Here is a 13,891-nt window from a genome sequence, read left to right as displayed (position 1 = left end):
CCGAAAAATAATTGCAAGTAAATTCTGTCTGCATGCGTTCCTATTGTGTGTTCGCCCATTATCCAAGTGACAAAAACCCTGCGTATAAGAAGGATGATACAAATTTGCATACAATTTGTAGGATGCAAGTTTGTATGTTGTATGTTTAGATGAAACATCAAATGTGTGTTAAATATGGAGATTATTGTTTGTTATTGCTAAGCTTTGAAAATATGATGACAAATTGTTTTTTTACATTTCTTTTGTTCGAAAAAATGGTCATAATGGTCCAAATGCCATACAGCCACGTCAGTGATGGAGCATAAGTGTCTTCGAAAGGAATGCCAAAAATGCCTCAAAGAACAACTTTGCGCTCTTATCAAAAAATAAAACTGATCTAGATGAGTTTTAACTTATCTAATCAAATCCGAGGAGGTCAAAATGTAGTACAAATTATTCCAAAATACTTTGTCGAAAACACCAAACATCTAGGATGCATACCCAGAGTACTAGAGGTTTTGGCCGTCCAAAAAAGTGATCTGCCCCAGTGTACTTCACTGGACGCGTGTTGTATGAAGGAGCTACCGATCGCAGGGTTCTTAGTTCGATTCTACTACAACAATCGTGTCCCCCAGGTTTGGAGCTTGTTTAGAGTGGTTTTACCATGCACTCCTATGCCTCCGAATCAATCAGAGCTGTAGCAGTATACGTTGAACAGGCTCTCATGATGTGCTGCAACAAATCACGATCGTTTCTGAGAGCGATAAGTGAGCGATTCTTTCAAATTTCACAGGATTGAATCTCTGGTTTACACTTCTATTTTCTGTCTGTTATCTATGGATTAATCAATATGTTAAAACATTATTCTTAATTAGATTTGCAAAATATCCACGGTACTTAAGGGTTTGATGATTCAATATACGGAAGATAAAGTTGATTTTTCAATCATATTACCTGAGATAAACCATCACCTTATAAAACGGTTATTTTTCCAAAGTTGCACATCACAAAATTACGATATTTGAGTTATCTTGTTGTCGCATTAAGGAGATTAAAAAAAAAAGTTTTAATGAGCTCACAACCGTTTATCAGCCCAAGCAGATTTTGTTGCAATTCACTTGCAAAAATTGCAAATTGATGCGGCAAACGAATTATAATATGTTGTCAACAAACTACTAACAATAGCTCCATTTAGTTCCATCACATTGAAATTAAAGTGATGCTAAACACACACACACACCAATATATTAGAAGTTAATGTTAAGTTTTGAATGTCCCTAGTTGAAAATTAAAACAGGAAGAAATATTGCAGGTCCATTAAATCACTTTCCACTTTTTTAAATGGACGTTTTCAGATATGACAATAAATTGTTAAACAAAAAGGAAATAAGCAAAACTTAATTCAATTTTGTGAATGCAATTTGCCACACAATCAGTTAAGTTTAAAATATCTTCCATAGAATTCCATACAAACAAAACTTCAAGCCGAAAATAACGTAATTCAAAATCATTTGTATATATTACGCATCTCAACACTTCAAATCATACCATTCGACACGCATCCTTCTGTCAGTTAATACTACCAGTTTTCATAGTCACCTCAACTTATTGATAAAGCGATAAACTACGCTGTGGCCATCGGCCGTAAGCTGTAATTCTGTGTTTGCATACACAAACGCAGTAAACCCTAGGGCAGTTAAGCAGTAATCATAACAATACGTTAACACAATAAATATGTAGATTTTATCTTCCACTCCCCAGTGCACCACTTTGGTGATGTACCTACTTCAAAGCACTCACAAATCTAGCCTCTATATAGGGAGCGTGTTTGACCAGTACGCTATCCACTCCCTTTTTGTCCAGATCGGTTGGCAGGCAAATGTCGCTCGAGAGTGGGGCCAATTGCACAAAACTCATCAAAATTAATGAATCTCTAATTCGGTTCGGTTTGACTTTTCCCTATCAATTAGCGGCTCTCGGGATGGGTGCGTGCTCTCCAAAGTTGTTTGCTGGCATATTGAGTGACAGCCGGTCGGTCGTCTGGACCAAAGCAGGATTTGGACCGGAAATCATTAATTTTTAATCGAATTGCAGCTTGGCTGTGTAAGTTGCTATCTGTAGAGCGCTACGTAGATAAATAGATATATAACCGTATAGACGTAAGGGGGATAAGAAACTGTACCGACATATATGTGGCTAGCTAATAATACGGACTGATCTACTCAGTTTTTGGCATACAATGACACCTGTCAGCGGGATTCTAATTGAACTACTCCGCAACGTGGATAAGCGGTTGTGAGTATGTGGACAAGTTATAATCAATTAGTGGGGTTGGAGGGGGTATGGAAGCCTATAGACACTCTGCATAAGCAAATTGTATAATTGATATTCATTGTTGCCTGTCAAAGTGATTCTCACTGGAAGATGATGGGCAAGTCGCACTCTGCCATTCTAATGGTGAGGACTATGGAAAACAGAACGCAACTTTTAACTCATTAAATAGACACTCAATTTGACTTTGATTATGTTTGTTTCTCTTCCTCTTTACATTCAGTTTCGTGAGTTTCGATTGATAGTCCTGTTCTGTATAAAGATTGTTATTTACATCCTTTACCTAGAAGATATTTTAGTTTAATTAATAAACATCTTCACTTTATCTATTTAGGATACATAAGTTACGTTCCATATTCCGATCGCAGTACCAGGTTCCTTCTGTTACGTTCGCTGCCTTGATATGTACATAAGTGATTCAACTTTTTACAGTTTTTGTTTTGATAAGTTCAAACCTTTTTCGTTTAATTTCATACGTTTCAAACGATCTTGATTGGTCAGTTTACTGTTGTGTTCAATAACTACAAAACATTTGGATTAATTTCATTATTTTTCCTAACTACCTTATCTTGAGTAACGTTACGTCGCCGATTCTAAAACCAACGAAACACCGTAACACATGATCTGCAAAAATACTACCATTCAACAAAGTTGACCATAAGCTCTTAATTTGTCGGATATATACTGTTTTATTGAAAACCCATTCTCCCTCAACTAACATTCCTAAGTGGTGGGAAATACTTGTCGATTACCTTTAAGAAGAACAGCTGATCTGTTGTTTTATTATTTATACGTTGCGTTAATAGTTGTACAATAATGTCTCATGATGTGAGTAAATTTACGAATAATATTACAGAAACAGAAATAGTATTAACTTTTATTTTATATACATTCTTCAAGACGTGTAAGGTAGTATAACTTTTAAAATCACCCCTTCCATCATGTTCAATCAGCTTTGTCCCGGGTGATTATGGCTGTAGGCTTGGGTTTCACCAATTACGATTGTGTAAAACATATTTAAAGCGCGTATAACAGGGATGTCATCTTCCACGATAATCAACTTACTGCGTAGCTGCCGTGACTGTGGTTCCATTTGTCAGTGAAATTCCAAGCGACGAAGTGACCATTTTCAGCGCAACAGTAGCATCTGGGTTGGATTTGGTATTCTGCAGGACGAAAAAAACGTTGGTTAGGATTCAGACATTCAACTAAGTTGTTTTAAAAGACTTGATCTTAATTTTCGAGTTTTCTGTTCACTTTTTTCCACTCGTGGTCTTTTCATTTAACCCATATAGGCCTGAATGAAAAAAATAAAGTAAAACTATCACCCCTCAGCAAATACTTAATGGATTTCAATTATTTTTTATCAGTATACTCGTACACATATCTAGTTTCTAAAAGTGGCCAAGGGATCTCGGGAATGTTCTTGTGGCCGGAGTTATTCCGGTGCGTCACTGGGTCAGGTCGGGTAAAAAGGGTGCTGTGCTTTTGTGCCCCTGGATGTAGGCAAATTCCAAGTCACGGAAAGTTTCTGAAATCGAATGTATAGTGGTTACTTTGTCAAAGAATTTTAAGTAAAACGCATAAGTGTAATCCTTTTGAGGAACGCTTAGATTGGGTAACCTTGTTTCCTGCATATTATTGATGCTAAAAATGACCATTTTTAGGTCCTCGGGATCCTCCAATTCTCTATTAAGTGATTAATTTGTATCTTAACATCTGTGTATGGTTTTTGCGAACTATCATAATTATTATAATTATAATTATGATTGATATCTATTTTTCGAGAATTGAAACGGTTTAGTATCCAACAAATCTATTACCGGTTCTTCCGGGCATTGAGTCCGAATGGTCACTTTCGGTACATTTTAAACGGAGCAAAACTCTTCATTTATAATGTCGAATATCAAATCTTAATGATTTATGCAAATTACAATGATTGTCATTGCAAGCAAATGAAGATAACTTGGCATGTCCCAATAAATAGCAGTAATTGCTGAGCGGTGAGCGTTTAAGTATTGTTGTTTTCACTCAGGCCTATACGGGTTAAAACATTTCTTAAACGGTTCACCAGTCAAGTACTGTCTAAACATGGAAAATAATTGAAAATAAAATTTACTTGAAATTTGGAAACTGTATCCAAGAAGTAGTGCATATAAATGTTGTACGAACATAATAAACACACATTTTAATACAGTTTTGATTCTTTTGGCAAAGAAATCGCTCAACTACTATCTATGAAAACACTCATCAGAACACCAAGCTAAGAATCAGGATTTGTCCCACTTGGGATGTAGTGTTTGATAGAAAAAGAAAATATGCGTCCACACACCTTTAAAAATTCTTCATACGTTACTCCCTAAACTTCTTCTAAGTAAAATTGTTCAAATATTCCTTTAATTGATACTAGCAGCTACTCCAGGAATCTAGAAATTTCTCCCAGATCATCACGTTCATCACAGTAATCCAAGAATTCCACTATAGGTTGCATTAAAAACTTCTTAACCTTCCTTATTCATTTGGGTCATTTTTGACCAATTGGAATGGTAAATGAGTTGTAACTTAGTGGAGATAAGAGATAGAAATCTGAAATTATCTGACTTTTCCTAACTTTTGACAACGAACACTTTGTTGATAAAAGGAGCATTTAGCGACCAATAGGTGCCACAGAAAAGTGACACATTATGCAAAAAGGGCCAATAGTGACCCATGACATTGAAACGTTCTAAAATAGTTATTTAAGCAACAAGTTGCAAAATGATATTTTTTTCAGCACGAGTCTTACATTTATCCAACGAGGCTCGCCGAGTTGGATAAATACGACGATTGCTGAAAAAATCGAGTTTTGCAACGAGTTGCATGCAACATTTTTTGCAATAACGGAAGATGCCGATAAAGTTGGATTTTTGGAGACATTTCCAGAAAATCCATAAGGGCATCCATGCGATGTAGCAACTCCGTATTTGTCAATCAGGTAGGCTGTGCAATGGCTGTCACAAATTTTCACACTTTTATTGTTGCTTTGAAAGACAGACCATATTGTAAGCTATGGACCTATGCACGGGTTCACTATCTGACGTTTTAGCGGTGCCGTGTTATTTATGGGACCATGGCAACTAGTGAATTCGGCACCGCTCAAACGTCAAATTAGTGAACTCGTGCACTGGTCCATTCATATAAAAATATACGTGAACCACCACAGAACGCCTGCTCTATTTTTGCAAGACTCAGAATCCCTCACGGTCAACTAGCTTGTGATTCTAGGATTCGAATCCGACTCAATTGGTTAAGTCAGAGGGGACCAAGTACAAAACTTGGGAAAATTGGATTATTCTCTCAATCGATGCGAAATTACCTAACTTCCGTTTCACTTTGATCAGATTTGATGAATGCTGTAAACTGCGAGTGATATGTAAGTGCTTATTACCATAACAGCGGAAATGATCAGCACCAATTTTGTTAAATTATGACATATCTTTTATATTCAATATTTATTTGGTGTAATTTTTTTTTTATTTCAACTATAAACGGTATATGTTTTATAACAACTGGTGATATAATGAAATCATATTAGAGCAACACATTCTGTTATAATCTTATTTCTTCTATCTGGTCGGGGACTCCTCTAAAGATTCCTCCACACAATTCTCAAAGGAGATTAATGCAGAGATGTCTTCAAAGCGCTCTACAACAGTACGACGATTTCTTCAAGGATTACTCCAGATATTTATCCAGATATTTCTCTAGAATTTCCTCTGGTAGTCTTCTCGAGATTCTTCTAGGAGAAATTCATCTAGGGATTCTACTATAAATAACTTCATGAATGCATATAGGGATTCCTCAAATGTTTCCATTGAGAATTATTTCAGGCATGCATCTAGGAAAATCGCTACATAAATTATTCTAAGGATTTTCTCAGGTAATCTTCCAGGGATTCCCCTTAAAATTTCTCCAGAGGTTCGTTCTGGAGAATTCATCTAGTATTTCTTCAGGGATTCGCCCATGAATTCCATCAAAATGAAATCGAATTCATCCAGAATTTCATCTGCAATTTTTCCAGAGATTCCTCTAAGAACTCCTAACCTGAAAAAGAGATTTTCCAAAAAGAATTAATGTAGAGCATTTGGAAGAATTTTTGTACTGTTTTTCATGAAATAATCCCTGAAGTAATTCTTATGATAATTTCTGACGGAATTCCTGCAAGAATTCATAAGAGAATCTCTAAAAGAATTTTAAGAAGAACTCTTGAAGGAATACTCGCAGGATTATTAGGAGGCCCAGAACGAGTCCCTGGAGAATTTCCTGGGAAATTTCTGGAGGATTTTCTGAAGAAATCATTAGAATAATTCATGACGCGATTTTCCTGCCAGAAATTCTTGAGAAATTTGTGAGTTGTGAGACACCTGCAGGAATTCCTGGTAGAATCCATGGAGCGATCCAGAGAAGAAGCAGAGACGTGCAGGGATAAGAATGGAGGCATCTTGACAGACGAACGTGAGGTAATCGCAAGGTGGAAGCAGCACTTTGATGAAAACCTGAATGGTGCTGAGACCGCAATTAATGAAGGTCGAGCCAATATATCAAATGCCTTTGTCAGTACTGCGGGCGATGGAACTAACCAGCCCTCACTCTGAGGGAGGTTAAGGATGCAATTCACCTGCTCAAGACAATAAAGCTGCTGGTAAGGATGGTATCGGAGTTGAACTCATAAAGATGAGCCCGGAGAGGCTATTGACCGCGTAGAGCTATGGAAAATGATATTGACCGCGTAGAGCTATGGAAAATCATAGACGAAAACAGCTCTCCCAGGAAGCCCACAAGACTAATAAGAGCAATGATGGAATATGTGCTAAATTGTGTAGAGGTTTCATGCGAACATTTCAGTCCGTTTGAATCCCACCTGGGATAACGATATGGTGATGGACTTTCGTGCCATTGGTATAAATTGCGCTGGAAGGTGTTATGCGGAGAGCCGAGCTTAACAGCCGGGGTGCGATTTTTACGAGATCCAGTTAATTTGTTTGCTTCGCGAATGGTATGAACATTATCGGCCGAACATTTGAAAAGGTGGCAGACCTGTAGACCTGCCTAAAACGCGAGGCAGCAACAGTTGGACTGGTGGTGAATGCGTCCAAGTCAAAGTGCATGCTAGTAGGGGGAGCCAAAGGCGACAGGGTTCGCCTCGGTAACCGCGTTTGTGCGTACAAAATAAAACGTTTATAAGACCGGTAGTCCTCTACAATTATAAAACGTGAAAAATGCTCAAGGAGGACCTGCAAGCACTTGGAGTCTTCAAACGTAGGGTGCTTAGGACGATATTTGGTGGTCTGTGGCGGCGAAGGATGAAGCACGAGCTAGGCCAACTCTACAAACCCAGTATCCTGAAGGTGGCCAAAGCTGAAAAGCTACGATGAGCACGACATTTTGCAAGAGTGCCGCAAAGCAACCCTGCAAAATTGGTGTTCGCTTCAGGTCCGATTGGTACAAGAAGGCGTTGGGCGCAGCGAGTTTGGTGGACAGATCAATAGCATGGACATATGTAGCCAGAAGGAGAGTAGGGGAGGACCGTAGCCCCCCTTTTTGGCCGACGGGATAAAAATCAAAGCCAATTAGTATGCTACGAAGGATTTTTAAGATTTTTAAGATTTTCCAAATATTAGTTTCAGCATTCATATCTATGAAAAATTGCGTAACAATTAAACACTAAGTACTAAATATAAGAATCCTTCTCAAAATCAGACTGTCAAAGATCTTTTCAGAAATTATTTAGAGATTTTGTATCTGGCTTGCCCCTCCCTGGCCGATGGGAAAAATTGCCACGTGGAAAGCCCATATTTGAATTTCTAAGAAATTGCATACAGCTTTCGCATTTGAAAAAAAAAAAGTTTTCTGAATGACTTCTTGGAGAATTCTTTAACTTCACCAAACAATTAGATTAATGTGCACCAGATGTCATTTGACGATTCTATCAACAGCCTTCATTTTATTTTGAGTGTAAGCTGTTAATAATACTTTACGGAATCCAAAGAAGGTTTATTTAAGAATCCGTTTTTCGAAATACCTCAAATTTATTCAATGAGTCTTTAGCAATAACTCAAGGTTTTTGTTTGGAAGTGTATCTTTGTAATGCTATCAGAACTTTCTTCAAAACACAAGCTTTCATGAATTATATCAAGAGTTCTAACAATACATTTACAGGAAAGTTTATAGGGATATTCTGCAATAATTCGTTTATGATGGCAATTTCGGATATTCTTCTATATATTTTTTAAGCAATTTTTCATGCGTTTTCTCTCCAACTCGGTCAGAAGAAAAACCCGGAATCCAGCTTTAGGAATTATGTATTTGTAAAAAGTACTTTAGTTTTTTTTCTTTTATTACTACGTAAGTTCAAAATTTTCCTTCAAAAATTGTTTGAAATTTTTAAACCATTTTATGAACTCTTTCATGAATTACTCAAAAAGTTCCAATTCTTCAAATTTATATAGATAAAAGTTGGACAGATCTTCGGAGGAGTTCATGAAAAAATCTGGAGCATTCATAGAAAATAGCATGAGAAACTCATTGAACAATTGATCGATGAATTATCTCTTGGGAAATTTAAGAAAAACTTCTGAGGAATTTTTTCTCACTATTTTTTTTTTCTAAAAAAAATCCTTGAAGAAGTTCTTATATGACAACCATATGTAGAAATATTGGCGATCTGAAAATATGTTAGTTTTTCTCAAAGATATCTCTGAAAGAAATTATGATAAATTGCTTTCATTAGTTTTATTTAGAATCTCTAGAGAAATTCCTCAGGGAAAAGCTCGTTTAAAGATTGTTTTCATAGAATTCGTAGAAATTTTGGCAGAGGCCCAAGCAAAAATAACAAGCCTTCAGTATATTTCAAGAAAAATTTAAGAAAAAAATTAAAGAAGTGCCATTTCATATCTGGAATTAACTCCAAGATACCAATTCGTCAATAAGTTTTAAGGTCATTGGCCCTCCTCTGATGGATTTCTAGCTACGCCCATGACTAAGTGTGCAGCGATTTGACTAGCGTGGGACGGAACCGAGGAAGGAGAGACGCGGCCACGAACCGAGTTTTGTGGCGTGAAATTGTTGGTTTGGTATTATCTGTTTAGATGTTAACTAAATAAATGAATGAAAGATAAAAAGGTTGACTTTATTCGACATATAAGTTCATCAAACCTCATTTAAAGCATGATTTTTACTACGAAATTAAAAGTTAATTTTGACAATTATATGTAATAGTAAAATGCAATTGAAACGTATGCAAAAACAACAATATCATTAAAAATATTGTAATGGACGTGATCGCGCACGAGAGGGACATTTCTTCCTACGTTGTGTTTGGACATTTATGTTTGACCGTCCGGCCATGGCGGAGGTAGAGAGTTAACTGACTTTTATTGAGCAGATACAACACATCAGTAGATGAATGTAGTGGGGCAACACAATTGCACAAACAGAACGTATAAAAGGTACCAAAACGTCGCACAGTGCGGTGCTACAAATGCTGGCCAAAAGTTTAATTTTCACTCAAAACGTTCAAAAATGCTAATTATTTGATAAAACATGATTCTTAGAGGTAATTTGATAAAAATAGTCGCTGAAACAAAAAATCGATATTTCCGGTTCATTTGACAGAATAAGTTTTAAATAGCACTTTTTTTTAATTCAATCAATGAAATCCGTATCCAGGTCAAAATCGAATGAAACGTCATTATTTCGTTGCCAATTTGAAGTTTAATATCGTGGGAAAGTTCGAGATGGTTTTTTAATCTATTCAAGAGCTTACAATGGTAAAAAATTCGATATTTATGACAAGTATGATGGTCTAATTGACTGATTCGCAGTGTAACTAAAAATATATTTTTGCAATTCCGTTGTAAATCAATCAACTTTTCATTGAGAAGTTGATCAACATAACAGCCTACTTTTCCTACTGAAAAAACACTGCTGAAAAGTGCTACTTTTCAGCACTCTTTTCGGTGCTGAAAAGTAGCACTTTTCAGTACTGTTTTGGTAGGCATCAACCGAACAACCCAGTCTCTTCATGCTATTTGTGCTTATTAGCGCGGCGTGTGAGTCGAGACGAGTCGCTCTCACCTCGGGTGATGTGAGGCGACTAATGTTAATCCAATGGGAGCGAGTCGACAATCGTCCCTCATTCGACTTGTCTCGCCTCACATGCCGCGCAGAATAAGCATAATTGCATCTGTTTCTAGATCCGTTGTGCTATCTGATCCCGACAGGGGCTGTCCATTAACGACGTGATCAGTTTTTTTTGCGATTCCAGGCCACCCCCTCCCTCCTCGTAGTCATTTGTCCATACACAAATTTATAAAACTCGTATGAACCGTGATTATAGGCCAGACCCTTCCTCTCCCCATGAATGACCATGTGATTTATGGACGAACCCACACAGGCTGGCGATTCTGATTTGGAATCGAATAGTCCAACATTTGTGCTGTGCTGTCTTACCTGATATCGATGGGAGCGTGAAAACTTGTGACATTTATGGGTAGAGGTACTACTGTATCACAGCCTACGTGGTTGAAAAATACTGAATTGATACTACGCATGGATGTGTGCCAATGTGAGTTCTCTTGAAATGATTGTTTGTGTTTTTAGAGTTCATCCAGCTGAAATTGCATTTTTCGAAATAGCAAAAAATGTTGTAGGCAACTTGTTGCAAAACTCGGCGAGCCTCGTTGAATAAATGTACAACTCGTGCTGAACAAATCATCATTTTGCAACTTGTTGCCTAAATAACTATTTCTTATCTTGGCGCAAAAAAGGGCAAGTGAAGCCATAATACTTCGAATACTATGGACTATTTGCCACACATTTAGGGGTATTTTAGAGCGTTTCCCAGATATCTTGTACTACCTTTGAAAAAAAAGCCTTAGATTTGAAGGAGTTCTATGTTATACACTTCTTGACATTCTCAAATGGTAAAGATGTCAAATATGGTTCAAAAAAAAGCCTAAGGTATATTATTTCGAATGAGACCGGTTGAGAAAGATTTGGTCATGATTTGGTACAGAAACTGCAATTTCTTCTCCACGAAATTTGACAAATTCAAAAGGGTCATTTTTAGCTGGCATCTCTCCAGGTCACATGCTGTGAAAAATCGAAATATACACCCATCGATCTGAAACTTTGGGGGATTATTATTCAATATTGAAGAAATCAAGAAAAAATATTCGAGAAGGATTTTGACCACTTCATTTTTTTACTTTTGGCCAGCTTTGGGCCACTGTGCGTCGTCGTGTGTTTGTTCACCGCCAGAAGCACCGCACAGTGGCGCATGGCCGGACAAAACATCAAAAATTCTCTCTCTGTATCTCTTGTTTAGGTTTGTACACCAATTTCTGCATCACAATCAACTTTATCGTAATAATAGTCTTTTTATAGATTGGATAAAACAAACTTTATTTGGACAAATTTCACTAGAAAATCTAATTTTCAATTTGACACTTATTTCCAACGCGATGATATTATAGATAGTTAATAGATTACGATTATCTAGCGATTGGATGTATTTAAGGTTGTGTCCGACCTTTTTATGAAGGCCCGCCACAGTTCTCCGCGTTGATGCTGAAAGCGAAGTTTTTTCATCTTTGTTGTACAAAACACAGCAGCGTGACTACTGAAGTATGAATAAAACTACAATTAACTGACGTATCCTGCTCAATTTTGGGAAATATCCCAGGAAATTTTTGTGAAGAAAATGGTAGGCCAATTTCTGGAAGAATCCCTGAAAGGAATTTCTGAGAATATTCCTCTATGAATCGCTGAAAACTCTGTAGAAAACCCGAAGCACTTTCTGATGTGAGCTTTTGAAATACTGCTTGAGTAATTTATAAGGAAATTCCTGGTAGGGAAGGGGTGGTAAAATGAACACCTTAAGGAAATCATCTTGTTTCTGATAGAAAAACGAGGAATTTGTACAGTTCAATCGCACAACATCAAAAATAGGGATGTAATCTATAGCAGCTACATGGAATCAGACTAAAATAGCTAAATTTTCACATATTTTCATCGCTATCAAAAAGCGATGCAAATGTTCATTTTACCTGCACTATGTGGGTAAAATGAACAACGGTTGGTGGTAAAATGAACACCACGCAAAAAACGTGAGCAAAACAAATATATCTGGAAATTTTCATTGCCCCACCGAAAATACATCCAATAATGATTGTAACCCATTCAGAAAGAATTCTAAAGGTATCAGATTTGACATCATATCATAATGATATTCACCTCACTGAAAAACCTCAAGTCTTCCGAGCTAAAAGTTACGTCAGTTGTAATTTTCAAACGAGGTTTTCTAAAATCTTTGTTTTCATTGATATTCTCACTTAAATTGACCAACGTATCAACTCGAACACTCAGATTTATGCACTAAATCGTCCGTGCGTGACAAAAATCATCGAAATTTGTTTTTTCTCGGTAAAAGGCACGGTGTTCATTTTACCACCACTTCCCCTCCATCAATAGCTGGAGGAATATCTAGAGGAATTCCTGGGGTAATACCTATAGATATCCCCAGAGATATTCCTTGACAAATCGTTGACACAATTCTATAATAAATATATATTTAAAGATTGTGAGAGATAGATGCTGGCATGATCGTTCACACATTGACGAATTTGATGAATGCTACTAAATGTTTTTTGTAAGATCCTGGTGATTTGGTTGATTTTAAAAGTTCTCTAAGAAGTTTATCTTTATGTAATTATTGCATAAAGATAAACTTCATAGAGAACTTTTTTTTTTCTACCTTTATTAACGAGATTTTTAGCCCTGGGCTAGTTCATCTCGGGATCAACGGCTTTACTTCCCTTCCGAAGGAAGTCGTCACTGAAATTTTTCGTAACTATCTCGGGGATGGGATTCGATCCCAGGTCCTCGGCGTGAAAGATTCTTAGAGAACTTTTAAAATCAACCAAATCACCAGGATCTTACTAAAAATATTACAAGAAGTTTTTAGTAACATGGAAAAAATAATTGAAAATATAATAATGTGATTATTTTTGAGCAAAGCTGCTAATTTCTATTTTTTCCCACAAGTGAGGGAAAACGATATGATATAACAAAAATCAAAATATCATTACTTACTATACTGAGGGCAGTCATGATGCAGGCACGTGTTGGTTGCAAATCCTCGCTATTGTTGACTTGATGCGGTGATGCAATCGAACTAGATGCACCGTTGTAGGGAAGGGTAGAATGATCGTTAACCTTTGCCGATTCTGAGCCGTTTTCCACCGTGTGAATGTCTTCTGTGGACGAAGCTCCTTTCAGCCCATTGCTGTTGGATGCATTGTCGGTATTCTGTGAAACAAGCAAGAAAGTGGACACGAAGTGGTGCTTAGATTGCGAACAAAAGTGGTGAGAAATGTATTTTGTATGTTCATATATTTTGAAACGGAAAGCGGAGTGAAGTGGATTTATGTACGCAGACCGGCATATTTATTTCCTCTTTCTTGAACAACAATCAGTATTTTACAAAGGTGGGGAGGTCTAGCAGACAGTGTTGCTCGTTATGTCTACTTGGGATTAATAT

General features: G+C 36.9%; 1 protein-coding gene across 7 annotated transcripts in view; it reads right to left on the bottom strand.

Annotated features, from left to right (window-relative positions):
• Nucleotides 1–1,820: 1,820 nt before the first annotated feature.
• LOC5572637 overlaps nt 1,821–13,891 on the bottom strand; it is a 348,615-nt gene continuing 336,544 nt past the window's right edge. For all 7 annotated transcript variants that reach the window (XM_021843388.1, XM_021843390.1, XM_021843386.1 and 4 more), the window contains 2 exons: nt 13,444–13,659; nt 1,821–3,476 (listed from right to left, as the gene is read on the bottom strand). In XM_021843388.1, the coding sequence (XP_021699080.1) occupies nt 3,372–3,476; nt 13,444–13,659 (321 nt within the window). In that variant the 3' untranslated portion in view covers nt 1,821–3,371. The remainder of the gene's footprint in view (nt 3,477–13,443; nt 13,660–13,891) is intronic.

This window comes from Aedes aegypti, chromosome 2 (genome assembly GCF_002204515.2).
Source record: "Aedes aegypti strain LVP_AGWG chromosome 2, AaegL5.0 Primary Assembly, whole genome shotgun sequence".
NCBI lineage: Eukaryota > Metazoa > Arthropoda > Insecta > Diptera > Culicidae > Aedes > Aedes aegypti.
The sequence above is the reverse complement of the archived record's forward strand: the minus strand, read 5'-3'. Positions and strand labels throughout refer to the sequence as shown.